This window comes from Panthera leo, chromosome C1 (genome assembly GCF_018350215.1).
Source record: "Panthera leo isolate Ple1 chromosome C1, P.leo_Ple1_pat1.1, whole genome shotgun sequence".
Lineage (NCBI taxonomy): Eukaryota > Metazoa > Chordata > Mammalia > Carnivora > Felidae > Panthera > Panthera leo.
The window spans coordinates 18,027,596-18,042,663 of NC_056686.1; the positions used below are offsets into that span (position 1 = coordinate 18,027,596).

General features: G+C 41.8%; 1 protein-coding gene across 14 annotated transcripts in view; it reads right to left on the reverse strand.

Annotated features, from left to right (window-relative positions):
- Positions 1-15,068, reverse strand: part of STPG1 (sperm tail PG-rich repeat containing 1) — a 54,792-nt gene that overhangs the window by 34,963 nt on the left and 4,761 nt on the right. For 13 of the 14 annotated variants that reach the window (XM_042951932.1, XM_042951933.1, XM_042951936.1 and 10 more), the window contains 2 exons: positions 14,490-14,630; positions 2,640-2,761 (listed from right to left, as the gene is read on the reverse strand). In XM_042951932.1, the coding sequence (XP_042807866.1) occupies positions 2,640-2,761; positions 14,490-14,616 (249 nt within the window). In that variant the 5' untranslated portion in view covers positions 14,617-14,630. Of the gene's footprint in view, positions 1-2,639; positions 2,762-14,489; positions 14,631-15,068 lie in introns of those variants that run through there. The other variant, XM_042951942.1, reaches the window with a different exon arrangement.

A 15,068-nucleotide genomic window follows, 5' to 3' on the forward strand; every position in this document is an offset into this window, starting at 1 on the left:
TGTTTCAGATGAGGAAACCGAAGCCCAGAGAAGTCAAGTGACTTGTCTAAAGGCACACAGCCTCTTAACAGGGCAGAACACAGGGAACCTGATTTACGGATCCCGTCCGTGCTCTTGCCACAGAATTGCGTACTTTTTTACAGAAGGCTTTCAAATACCTAGATGAAAGTTCCCACGTTGTCAAACCAACGTGACTACATCTGAAAAGTATGAATCAAATTTCTGAGCGATTTCTTTCCGTATCTGATGCTGCTTACAGCTTTGGCTGGTTGCCCCCCTTGGTTCCTTGAGCAGAAACGTTTCTGAAAAGCAGTGGTTGGAATGTTAACTCGAAATGCCGGCCTCTTCAGTTTCGGGAAGCGAGTCTGGAGAACCGGATCACATAGAAGGGCACCTACACTCACTGCCTGACATCCTTCCCTACCTTGTGCCGGGGCTGTTCTGGCGAAGGCCTTTTCAGAAACATACCTGCTGACTTTCATAAATCAAATGCATGGCTCTGGAGGCCGCAAGAGGTGTGGTAGTGTGTGGAAACAACATGAGGCTTTGGAGTGAGCTAGACCTGGGTTTGAGGTCTAATTCTTTCCAGGTTGATTCAGCAAATATTTATGTAGGGCCTCTTATGTGCCGAGCCCTGTGCTGAATGACCTTGGGTGGGTCATTTAACTCCCCTAAGCCTCAATTTCCTCTCCTGTTAAATTAAGACAATGAACCCTTCCTTTTAGCATTGTTCTGAGGATTAGGGACATGGTCTAAAAATGATTTCACACCTAGAAGGGACCAGTAAAATGGTGGCTGCTACTATTTTTATTGGAGGCTGGACTGCAAGTATTCTAGAGATGGGCAACATATTATTACTGTCTTGACAAACAGGACCCCAAACAGAAGGTACAGAGACCGGCGGACAGTTAAAACACAGACACAGAAACTAGAGGGAGAAGAGAGAAAAGTCCTGAGCAAATATCTTCTTTATCATCTCTGAGGTAAACCTTCAAGTAATTAAAAATGTGCGTGTGTGTGTGTGTGCACGCACATGCGAGCCTATACACACACCCTATATTCTTTATTATTTGCTTTCTTAGAATCCTAAAATGTTAGAAGTGAAAGGAATTTAAACGTCCTCTCATTCAGCGTTCTTGTTTACAAAGGAGGAACAGGCTGAGGGGCAAAGGGGCCTGATGAGGCCCCCACGTGGCCAAAGGTAACTGAGATGTTGACTCCTTCAAAAGAATGTTATTCTACAGATCTTGGTTAAATGAGTAAAGGAATGAAGATTTTAAAGACTAAGGATGTCTGTGAGGTGCTTCGGCCCCCTGCTGGTGAGAGAGGAGACCGTCAGACCCTTGAACCTTTAGCTAATGCAATCCCAAGCTACTTGAGGACCCACGAGGAGCCCGGGGAGCCATGCAGAATCTTCCAGATGGAGGAAAAGAGACACAAATATGTGGAGAGAAACGGGGCGGGAGGGGATACAGCAACAGAAACAACACACTGTTAAAGGAAGTTTGAAAAAAGGGGGGGCCTTTATCACAAAGGTGGTTTTAAGTTTATTCGACCCTTTTATTTCTCCTTTTATGTTATTTGAAGAAAGGTTTGTTATTTCCTCTCCTGTCACAAAGAGTGAACGGGACCAGAGGGAGAGAAAGGGATTTTTACCTTTTACTTCATATACCTGGGATTCTTGAATTTTATACTTTTATAATAAATTTTAAAATACATTTCTTCTTGGGAACGCAAGCTGGTGCAGCCACTCTGGAAGAGACTATGGAGGTTCCTCAAAAAACTAAAAATAGAACTACCCTACGACCCAGCAATTGCACTACTAGGCATTTATCCACGGGATACGGGTGTGCTGTTTCAAAGGGACACATGCACCCCCATGTTTATAGCCGCACTATCAACAATAGCCAAAGTATGGAAAGAGCCCAAATGTCCATCGATGGATGAATGGATAAAGAAGATGTGGGATATATAGACAATGGAGTATTATTCGGCAACAAAAAAGAATGAAATCTTGCCATTTGCAACTACATGGATGGAACTGGAGGGTATTATGCTAAGTGAAATTAGTCAGAGAAAGACAAAAATCATAGGACTTCACTCATATGAGGGCTTTAAGAGCCAAAACAGATGAACATAAGGGAAGGGAAACAAAAATAATGTAAAAACAGGGAGGGGGACAAAACAGAAGAGACTTTTAAATATAGAGAACAAACAGAGGGTTGCTGGAGGGGTTGTGGGAGGGGGGATGGGCTAAATGGCTAAGGGGCACTAAGGAATCTACTCCTGAAATCACTGTTGCACTATGTGCTAATTTGGATGTAAATAAAAATAAATAAATAAATAAAACAAGTAAAAAAAAATAAATAATGAAAATAAAATAAAATACATTTCTTCTTTAAAAAAATGTTTGGGGCACAATATGGCACCATGAGTCCAGACGCCATCGTTCTCTCTGAAGCTAATAACTTCCCAACTCGTTCTTAACCTTCTGGCACACTGGGAGATAGGCTATTGGCTCCTTGGGTGACACTGCCCTCTATTGGTCATAGGGACAACTGCACCAGCCTGGCTCACACACACCCGTCCTGAGGCTCAAACCCAGATTAAATGCAGAGTTTCTAAGACGATGTTATTACCTTTTTATAATAAAATCTTTTGGCTTGACTATTGAATCCCTTTTTTTCTGATTCTGGAATTGTTGAAGTCTGGTTCTTAAAAGGAATGGAGGAGGATTGTGCTGGATGTGCAGCAGTAAAACCTGAACAACAAAAGCGAAGTAAAAATTAGCAAGAAGAATTGACAAAAGCAGAAAACGAAGAGCATTTTTAAAGTGTTATTTTATTTTCAATATTTTCACTTTTATTTTTTTAGAGAGCTACAGAGAGAGAGCACGCGAGCAAGGGAGGGGGACAGAGGGAGGGAGAGGGTCTCGAGCGGGCTCCATGCTCAGCAAGGAGCCTGACGCTGGGCTCGATCCCATGACCCTGGGATCATGCATGACCTGAGCCTAAATCAAGAATGGGACGCTCAACTGACTGAGCCACCCAGGTGCCCCGAGATTTTATTTTCTTTCTTTATTTTTTAAATGTTTATTTTTGAGAGAGAGCACAAGCAGGGGAGGGACGGGCGGGGTGTGGGGGGACAGAGGATGTGAAGTAGGCTCTGTGCCTACCAGCAGCAAGCCTGGTGCGGGGCTCGAACTCACGAACCGTGAGATCATGACCTGAGCTGAAGTTGGAGGCTCAACCCTCTGAGCCGTCCCGGTGCCCAACACCGCCCCCCCCCCACCCCAAGATTTTATTTTTAGGTAATCTCCACCCTCAATGTGGGGCTCAGACTCACAACCCTGAGATCAACAGTCTCATCCTCCACCAACTGAGCCAGCCAGGCACTCCTTAAAGTTTTATTTTATTTTTTAATTTTTTTTAACATTTATTTTTGAGACAGAGAGAGACAGAGCATGAACAGGGGAGGGTCAGAGAGAGAGGGAGACACAGAATCTGAAACAGGCTCCAGGCTCTGAGTGGTCAGCACAGAGCCCGACGTGGGGCTCGAACCTACGGACCGCGAGATCATGACCTGAGCCGAAGTCGGACGCTTAACCGACTGAGCCACCCAGGCGCCCCCTTAAAGTTTTATTTTAAATGGAATAGGAGAGAAACTTGCCTTTTGATAGGAGGTAAACATGAAACTTTTTTTTTTTTTTTTTTTTAATATTCTCTTTACTTTTTTTCCCTCTTGGTAATCTGGCATTTCCCCACCCCGGGGCAACTAAACTAGTGAGATTTGGTCACATTGCTGAAGCATCATTTATAGAAAATCACCTTAAAATTGTGGATGCCCGGGTTGTGACATACAAATGATACACAAATTCCCCGCTCTCCTCCGCCCGGCCCCACATGTGGGAGAATGTCTCACATGAGAGACAACTGTTAAGGCTCCACGAGGGGCATCTCTCTGCACGGCAGACCAATTCCAAACTCCAACCTGTGAGGGTGATAGAATCTGACTCCGTTTTCGATGTGGGTCTGACTGCTCACAGCTTGTAAGCCTCAGCCCCCGGCTTCCCCTTCTGAGCCACATTGGGTAAACTGAGGAGAAGGCCTGGAGGCTCTCCCCTTTGGTGCCGGCTAGAAGTTCAAACCATACCAGCTCTTGCCCTCACTCCAGCCCTACCAACTAACCACAACAAAACCCCAAACGTGTCTCTCTCCTCTGGTTCTCTCGAGCCGTTTTGGGGCCAGATTAGGAAGCCGACCCTGCTCTCCCCAGAAAACCTCACGATGTGAGGAATACCCTTCTTCGTGTCCCCTTGGTACGGCATCACCAATCTTGACTTTCAAGCCAAATTTTGGATGCGGGTCCACCCTGACTCTGCAGGATGCGCACAACATATCTCAACATCCGAGTCCGAACCCTCGTAGAGGAAATGTGTGCCAGAGTCGGAAAAAGCCAGGAGACGAAGGGACGAGGGATGCGTTAAGAGTGGGGGGTGCGGTTGCACAGGAGCTGGCTTTAAGGCCCGTTTCTTAGTCTCCAAATTTTTGAAAACACAAAACTGCCTTTCAGACTCAGACACCCAATGCCAACAGGGACCCCTCAGGAGGTGCTGTGACAGATGAGGAAACTGAGGCTTAGACAGATGAAGTCACTCGCCCTTAAGTGAAACACCCGGCTGGGGTTTGAACACAGTTGGTCTAATGAGCCGAGGCTCTTAAGGTCCAAGCTGCACCTCCTCGTTCTGAGTCTGGCCCATAGTCAGCTCCCCACACACCAGTGGGTGGAATAATGGGGGGCGATCTAGCCCAATGTGCTCGGCTTGAGGGTGAAGCAAATAAAAGAAGCAGAAGAAATGTCTGGTTAGAAAACATTTGAGAGAGAAATCTACGATGTATTTATGATTTTCTTCCCTTCTCTCCCCACCCCCATTTAGCAGGTGGATGGCTATGTAATTTTCTTTTAGCGAACTAGACAGCCAATCAGAAAACAGCAGACGCAAGGCTTCCTAGCTTTTGTTTCTAAAAGTCCATGGAGCGATTTAAAGAGTTTGCAGAGAAGGCAGCAAAGAAAGGGGGATTCTTTTCTTTCTTTCTTTCTTTCTTTCTTTCTTTCTTTCTTTCTTTCTTTCAGGCAAAAGGAAGGACATTTCCCCCAGGGGAAGGAAAAAACCTTCCTGACTAAAAAAAAGATCACTTTCAGGGCGCCCGGGTGGCTCAGTCGGTTAACTGTTGACTTTGGATTTTGGCTCAGGTCATGGTTTCACGGTTCATGGGATCAAGCCCCACAGCGGGCTCTGTGCTGACAAGCATGGAGCCTGCTTGGGATTCTCTCTCCCTCTCTCCGCCCCTCCCCACACCCTCAAAATAAGTAAACAAATGTTAAAAAATAAAATTAAAAGATCACTTTCACTTCTGGCTGTGGTAGAACCTCCTGCATGAAAACAACCCTCTTGAGAAGAACCAGAAAAATAAGATTTTTATTTTTTTTATTTTTATTTATTTATTTTGGAGAGAGAGAGAGAGAGAGAGAGAGGGAGGAAGAACAAATGGGGGAAGGGCAGAGAGAAAGGGGGGACAGAGGATTTGAAGCAGGTTCCGCGGGGACAGCACAGAGCCTGAGGTGGGACTCGAACCCACAAACCGCGAAATCATGATTTGAGCCAAAGGCAGCTGCTTAACTGACTGAGCTGTCCAGGTGCCCCGAAAAATAAAGTTTTTTAAAAAACACTCTGGATAATTTGACCTTCCATTTCCAACCAAAATGGGGCTGGCTTTGCCCTCTGAGCTAGGGAAACAAAAGTTAAACATGGACAAAATATATCAAACAATGGTTTTCAAGACACCGGACACGAAGCAACAAAGGATGGGGCTGCCCCGAGAAATGGGAAGCAAATGAGAGAGCAGTGGGATTGCCCCCAGCTTACTGCCTGGAGAACTTTCCAGGCCACAGCACAGGATGGAGGAATCCAGGGAGAGCCTGGCTGCCTTCTTGAGTTGAGGAAATGAATCTGAAAGCCCAGAAAGACCAGGTGGCTAGAGCTGACAGAGCAGAGAATCCAAGAAGAGAGCTCCCCAGATAAAGAACTCTGGAGCCCAGCACTGGGTTTCCCCTCAGGTACCTTTCTAAGTATTGCTCAGGATACACATGCGAGAAAACTACCCAAGGCTGGGGAAAGAATCAGCCGAAAGATGAATACCTGAAGAGCAGTACAGGAATAGCTTACACCAAACCAGGAGACCCTCCTGTTCCCACGCATCAGAGGGAAAAGCTTTATAATACGGAGGACATAGAGTATGCAGAGTTTTGCCTCCAAAATAGAGCAAAATTACCCTAGGCTTAAGGCCGCTCGGGTCCCAGCTAACACTCAACGGCAAGACTTGAAAAACTCCAACTGTTTCCAAGTAATTTAACTGTATCCCAGAACAAAGCATAAGAATTTACAGGACTGGAAAAGGATTCAGCACCCAACAGGTACCATGAAAAATATATAGTGTTCAGTTAAGAATTAATAGGCATGTAAAGAAAAAAAAATGCAATTCATCATGAGAAGATATACAATCAATCAAAACCAAAATTTAATTTATAAAAACAGGCCGCAGATCAGATTTGGCCAAGGGCCAAAGTTTGCCAACCCTTGCTCTAAAGCAGCCATTAAGAAAACACGGTAAAGAGTTATTCCTTTTTTTTTTAAGATTTTATTTTTATTAAAAAAAATTTTTTTAAATGTTTATTTATTTTTGAGAAAGAGAGAGACAGAGCATGAGCAGGGGAGGAGCAGAGAGAGGGAGACACAGAATCCGAAGCAGGCTCCAGGCTCTGAGCCGTCAGCACAGAGCCCGGTGTGGGGCTCGAACTCACAAACTGCGAGATCATGACCCGAGCCAAAGCCAGAGGCTTAACTGACTGAGCCACCCAGGCGCCCCAAAAGATTTTATTTTTAAAGTAATCTCTACTCCAATTCAGGGCTCAAACTCAAAACCCAGAGGTCAAGAGTCATATGCTCCACCAAATGAGCCAGCCAGGTGCCCAAGAGTTATTCCTAATAAGCCAACAAAGGAGATAAAATAGAAACAAAAATATACTCAATGCAGAAGATGACAGAAAAAGTAAATAAGGCATAGATACGACAAATACCAAGCAAATCACAAGATGGTAAACTTAAACCCACACACCAATGTTCACATTAAATTTCAATAGTCTAAATAGTCCAATCAAAAGACAGAGCTGCTCGACTTGGATAAGAAAGACCTAACTATATGCTGCCTGCAAGAAATATACTTTAAAGGTAATCCCAGAAATAGGTTAAAAATAAAAGAATGGGAAAAGATACACTATGCTAACATTAAAAACAATGCTAGATATTAGTATCAGACAAAGCAGATTTCAGAGAAAAAATATTCCCTGCAATAAAGAGGGTCATTTCATACCCATATAGAGGTCAATTCCTTAAGAGAACATTACAAGCCTAAACACCAATATATCTGATAACAAGAAACTCAAAATACACGAAGCAAAAGCTCATAGTACTATAAGAAGAAATAGAATATTCCACAATTACAGTTAGATTTAAAAGTTCCTCCCTCTGTACCCCAATGTTTATGGCAGCACTTTCAACAATAGCCAAATTATGGAAAGAGCCTAAATGTCCATCAACTGATGAGTGGATAAAGAAGTTGTGGTTCATATACACAATGGAGTACTATGTGGCAATGAGAAAGAATGAAATATGGCCCTTTGTAGCAACGTGGATGGAACTGGAGAGTGTTGTGATCACTGAAATAAGTCATACAGAGAAAGACAGATACCATATGGTTTCACTCTTACGTGGATCCTGAGAAACTTAACAGAAGACCATGGGGGAGGGGAAGGGGGAAAAACAAGTTAGAGAGGCAAACCATAAGAGATTCTTAAAAACTGAGAATAAACTGAAGGTTGATGGGGGGTGGGAGGGAAGGGAAAGTGGGGGATGGGCATTGAGGGCACCTGTTGGGATGAGCACTGGGTGTTGTATGGAAACCAATTTGACAACAAATTTCATATGTAAAAAAAAAAGTTCCTCCCTCACTAATTTAAACAAGTAGATAGAATATCAGTAAAGATATAGAAGACTTGGGGGCGTCTGGCAGGGTCAGTTGGTAGAGCATGGGACTCTTGATCTTGGGGTTGTGAGTTCAAGCTGCATGTCGGATATAGATATTACTTAAAAATAAAATCTTAAATATATATACATATTATATATTGTATTTATATATTATATGTATTTATATATATTATATATAAATATATATTTATATATTATATATTTTATATTATATATTATGTATATTTATATATCATATATAATATTATTATATATTTATATGGATTATATATTTATATAGATTATATACTGATATATAATAACTATATATAAATATATATTATATAATATGTTATATAAATAATATATAATCTATATAAATATATATGACGTGAATAATACTATTACCTAACTTGACCTAACTAACATTTAAAGAACACTGCACCTATCAATTCTATATAATCTATCCCAGAAAATTGAAGAAGAAAAGACATTTCCCAATCTATTCTAGGTGGTCAGCATCACCCTAATATCAAAATGAGACAGTGTCATGGTGGGGTGGGAGGGGAACCACTACAGATCAATAATCCTCATAAACCTACACACAGAAATTGTTAGAAAATTTGGGGGCCCCTGGGTGGCTCAGTCGATGAAATGTCTGACTTCAGCTCAGGTCATGATCTCACAACTAGTGAGTTCAAGCTCCGTGTCAGGCCTGGAGCCTGCTTAGGATTCTGTGTCTCCCTCTCTCTGCCCCTCCCCCACTCATGCTCTGTCTCTCTCTCTCTCTCTCTCTCTCTCTCTCTCTGTCAAAAATAAACAAACATTAAAAAAAATTTTTTAAGAAAATTTTTAGTAAATTAAATCCAACAGTGTATAAACAAAGACGATACATCATGACCAAGTGGAGTTTATCTCAGTAATGCAAAGATAGGTTAACATTTGAAAGTCAATGTCATTCACCACACTGACCAACTAAAGAGAAAAACCATATGATCATCTCAGTAGATGCGGAACAGAATCATAGAGTATGTATTCTTTTTTGCCTGTCTTCTTTCATTTAGCATAATTATTTTGAGATTCATCCATGTTGTTGAAACATCAATGGTTCATTGATTTTATTGCTGAGTAGCATTTCATTATATAGAAATGTGACAATTATCAATACCTTGCAGATGGAAATTTGAGGTGCTGACAGTTTGGGAGTACTACACATAAACTCTTCTCTCCATTCCACTACAAGTCCTCATACAAATGAAAGAGTGGGCATACACTGTCATTTCTCTTGGGTAAATACTCAGGAGTGGAATGGCTGGATAAGATGTTTAACTTTCAAAGAAACTGCCAGGGGCACTTGGGTGGCCCAGTTGGTTGAGCCTCTGACCTCGGCTCAGGTTATGATCTCACGGTTTGGGAGTTTGAGCCCCATATCCAGCTCGCTGCTGTCAGTCCAGAGCCTCTGTCCGCCCCCCCCCCCCGCCCCTCCCCTGCTCACGCTCTCTCTCTCAAAAATAAATAAACATTAAAAATAATAAAAATAAACTGCCGAACTCTTTCCCAAAGTTGTGCTTTTGTAAGTCTCCACTACTAATGTATGAGAGTGACTGTGCCTTCACGTCCTCACCAACAATGGGCAATCTTTTTCATTTCTGCCATCCTGTGGGGTGTGTAGTATCTCACTGTGGTCCTTATTTGCATATTTGTAATGACTAATGATGCTGAGCATCTCTTTAGATGCTATTTGCCATCTGCGTATCTTTTTTTGGTGGTTATCTGTTGAGTTCATAGAGAAAGCATTTCATAAAATCTAGCATCCTTTTAGGATAAAAAAAGAAAAACAACCTAGCCAACTAGGCCTAGAAGCAAATTTCCTTAATCGGATAAAAGCTATCTATCACAAAAGCCTATAGTAAACGTGATACTGAAAATGAAATATTAAAAGCTTTCTCCTGAGACAGACAATGAAGCCAGGCGACTGCTGTCATAGTTCTCTTCAACACTGTCCTGAAGGACTCTCATCAGCATAAGAGCCAAGAGAAATAAATAAACATGGATCAGAAAGGAAGAAATAAACATGTCATTATCTACAGATGACTAGATTATATGTGGGAAAATTTGAGAAAAATCTATAGATAACCTATAAGGGGTAATCACTGAATTCAGTAAGGTCACTAGAATCAAGGTCAATATACAAAAGTCAATTTGTTTTATTTCTACACCAGGATACAATTAGAAAATGAAATCAAAATATTACCATTTATAACAGTATAAATATCAAATGCCTAAGGGAAACCAAAGCAAAAATGAACTATTGGGATCTCATCAAAATAAAAAGCTGCACAGCGAAGGAAACAATCAGCAAAACTAAAAGGCAACCGATGGAATGGGAGAAGACATTTGGAAACGACATATCAGATAAAGGGTTACTATCCAAAATCTATAAAGAACTTACCAAACTCAACACCCCAAAAAACAAAATAATCCAGTGAAGAAATGGGCCAAAGACATGAATAGACACTTCTCCAAAGAAGACATCCAGATGGCCAACCGACACATGAAAAAATGCTCAACATCACTCATCATCAGGGGAATACAAATCAAAACCACAATGAGATACCACCTCACACCTGTCAGAATGGCTAACATGAACGACTCAGGCAACAACAGATGTTGGCGAGGATGCGGAGAAAGAGGGTCTCTTTCGCATTGTTGGTGGGAATGCACACTGGTGCAGCCACTCTGGAAAACAGTATGGAGGTTCCTCAAAACACTAAAAATAGAACTACCCTACGGCCCAGCAATTGCACTATTAGGCATTTATCCACGGGATACAGGTATGCTGTTTTGAAGGGGCACATGCACCCCCATGTTTATAGCAGCACTATCAACAATAGCCAAAGTATGGAAAGAGCCCAAATGTTCATCCATGGATGAATGGATAAAGAAGATGTGGGATATATATACAATGGAATATTACTCGGCAATCAAAAAGAATGAAATCTTGCCATTCGCAACTACGTGGATGGAACTAGAGGGTATTATGCTAAGCGAAATTAGTCAGTCAGAGAAAGACAAATATCATAGAACTTCACTCATATGAGGACTTTAAGACACAGAACAGATGAACATAGGGAAGGGAGGCAAAAATAATATAAACAGGGAGGGGGACAAAACATAAGAGACTCTTAAATATGGAGAACAAACAGAAGGTTACTGGAAGGGGTGTGGGAGGGGAGATGGGCTAAATGGGTAAGGGGCATTAAGGAATCTACTCCTGAAATCACTGTTGCACTATATGCTAACTTAGATGTAAATAAAAATTAAAAAAAAAAAACCATCAAATGCCTAGAAGGCATAAAGGAGATACACATGACCTCTACACAGAGAGCTGTGAAACGCTTTAAGATTTTGTTTTTAAGTAATATCCACACCCAATGTGGGGCTCAAACTCACAGCCCCACATTCAAGAGTCTCATGCAATACCAGCTGAGCCAGCCAGGTGCCCCTCTGTAAAACATTTTTGAAAAAAATTTAAGAAGACTAAAAGAAATGCACATGGATGGGAGAAATCAACATTATAGACATGTAAGTTATCCTTAAATTGATTGCTAGAATCAATGCAATCTAAACCAAAATGGCAGTAAGGATTTTTATTCTTAGGACATTAATGAGTTGATTCTAAAATCAATATGGAAATGCAATGGGGCCAAGAGTCACCAAGATAAAATACAAGGTTGAAAGATTTATACTACTACATTAAAGACTTATTATAGGGGCGCCTAGGTGGCTCAGTCATCTAACCATCTGACTCTTGATTTTGGCTCAGGTCATGATCTCACGGTTTGTGGGAAGGAACTCCACGTGAGGCTCTGTGCATAGAGTCTGCTTGAGATCCTCCCCCCCGCCCCTCCCCCCCTCATGCTCCTTCTCTCTCTCTCTCTCTCTCTCTCTCTCTCTTAAAATAAATAAACATTTAGGAAAAAAGACTTGTGTGGGTGCCTGGGCGGCTCAGTCAGTTAAGCTCAGGTCATGATCTCGCAGTCTGTGAGTTCAAGCCCCGCATCGAGCTCCGTGCTGAAAGCTCAGAGCCTGGAGCCTGCTTTGGAGTCTGTGGCTCCCTCTCTCTCTCTTCCCCTCCCCTGCTCATGCCCTCTCAAAAAATGAATAAATGTTAAAAAAAAAAATTTTAAGAATATATATAAAAAAAAGATGTTATAAAGTTACAATAATTAAGACTGTGTTGAGTAATTGACCAGAATAAAGAATCCAGAAGTAGCCCTGCATATACATGGACACCTGATTTATAGCAAAGATAGAGCAGCAGAGTAGTAGAAAAAGAATGGCCTTTTTTTTTTTTAAGTGTATTTATTCATTTTTGAGAGAGAGAGAGAGAGAGAGAGAGAGAGAGCGTGTACCCGTGTGCAAGCAGGGAAGGAGCAGAGAAAAGAGGGAGAGAATCCCAAGCAGGCTCCGCAGTGCCAGCACAGAGCCAGAGATGGGACTCAAACTCATGAACCGTGGAGAGCATAACCTGAGCCGAAATCAAGAGTCAGAGGCTCAACTGACTGAGCAACCCAGGTACCCCGAGAATGGCCTTTCAATAAATGGTCCTGGTTCACTTGGATATGGATATTGAAAACACCAAACTTGTACATCCACCTCATACCATACACCAAAACAACTCCACTGAATTGTAGGTCTAGACACGAGAAGTAAAATCATACAATTTCTAGAAGAAATTATTTGGGGCTAGGCAAAGATTTCTCAAGTAGGACGGATATACACAGCAACTAAAAAGGAAAGGATTGATAAGTTGGGCTATATTAAAATTAAGAGCGGAAAGGAAAATCACAGACGGAAAGATATTTACTCTACCTGTAGGTGACAAATCGACTCATTTCTAGAATGGTTTAAAGACCTCTTAAAAATAAGAAGAATCCAGGGGCTCCTGGGTGGCTCAGTCAGTTGAGCATCTGACCTTGGCTCCGCATCAGGCTCTGTGTTGACAGCTTGGAGCCTGGAGCCTGTTTGGGATTCTGTGTTTCCCTCTCTCTCTGCCCCTCCCTCACTCCTGCTCTGTCTGTCGGTCTCTCTCCCAAAAATAAATAAACATTAAAAAAAATTTTTTTTAAGAAGAAAACTCCAATGGAAAACAAATGGGCAAAAAACTTGAACAATCACTCTTCCAAAAAGAATATTCTAAAGGTCAACCAACGTATGAAAAGTTGCTCAATTTCATCAATCAAAGAGCAACGCAAATTAAAACCACTATGTGTGAAAGATGTTGGCGATGACGTAGAGCAATTGGAATTCTCATACGTTGCTCGTAAAGAAATAAAACTGGCAAAACCGCTTTGGAAAAATGGCGATATTGACTAAGCTGATCATAAACACATCTTAGGACCCAGAAATTCTACTCCAAGGTAGAGACAACATATATACACATATGTCCCCAACACAGGTACACGCATAGTTTAAGAATCTTATATTCATAGTAGCCCCAAACTGGAAACAACCCAAATGTCCTTCAATGGTAGAATGGATAAATAAATTGTGGTGTATTCCAACCACGAGAAACTTTATAACAGCGAAAATGAACTCATCACTGATACAGGAAACATGGAGTTCAATCCCTCAAATACGAGTGAGAAAAGCCTGAGAGCAAAAAGTTCACGTTGTATGATTCCAATTTATATAAAGTGCAAAAACAGGCTAAAGTAGTTAATGCCGTTAGAAGTCAGGATAGCTGTAGTGTGTACTTTTGCAGAGATGGGGGAAGGGACAAGATGGGACTTTTGGGTTACTTGTTGCAATTTTATGTCTTAGCCTGAAGAGTGATTCCATAGGTGGTGTTTTCATTATGAACATCCATTAAGCTGTATAACTATGACTGGTGTACTTTTTCTGAATATGTATTATGCTTCGAGTTAAAGAAGTATTGAAGAAAAAGAGAGCACAAAGTCAAAGGATGGGAGGAAGAAAGAGAGGTCTGGCTGGGGTTGGAGAGCATCAGGGACTCTAGAAGCCCACCAGGGAGATGGAAATACCCCAAACAACCCAGCAGAAGGGGGGCTTGCATTAATTTTAGGAATATAGAAAGTAAGATCTCTTTATACATCTAAATGTGAGGACTGAGATTCTTACCAGATACATGGAAATAACAAGTGTGTTGAATAGACTTCCTCCCCCTTCCCCCCTCATCCTTTCTTTTCATAGTTTCTTCCCAGTCACCACATTAGAAAGCAGTGAGGAACCACCAATGCAATCTATCTGATGTCCCTTAAGCCTTGAGGGTATGACCCAGGATTTACTATATTCCTCTAGAATGTGTTCTTATGTGCCAAAAAGAACACATGTCAAGAGCTCTCTTGCCCCTCAAAGACATCTGTGATTAAATTCACAAGACCTTTCTGTACTTTGTTGGCCTTGCTGGAATGTTTTTTGCCAGGGTGTTGGTCTTTGTGTGTTGAGTCGTCCATCTCAGCAAAGTTCTGCGACATGTTCCATTTGTTTGATGAAAAACTCTGCCACATGTTCTTCTAAGCACCTGAAACAGCAAAATACAGCATGGGTAGGGATCATTTCACCTTCTTGTTAACCATGTTGATTGGGTTCTGGTCTATCCGCAGAAGACACCGGGGAATCTTGTGGGCAGAGGCTGAGATTTACCGAGTTCGAGGACCCTAACTCCCAAGCACATCGCACTGCCTGTAACAGGAACTCCGAACGTGTTCACTGTTGACGTTGCTTACAGAGCTACCGAAGGCTTGAACTTTATAACTTTATCCACGCTCAGGTAATTGACATGCAATCTAATTCATCAGTTCTAAGTGTACAGTTCAAAGTTTTGGCAAAGGTTTACAATTGTGTCAAACACATCACAACGAAGACATAAATATACCCGTCATCCCCAAATGCTTCCCGTGTTTCTTTGCCATCAGTTCCCTCCCAACCCTGCATCCGGCAACCACTGCTCTGCTCTCTG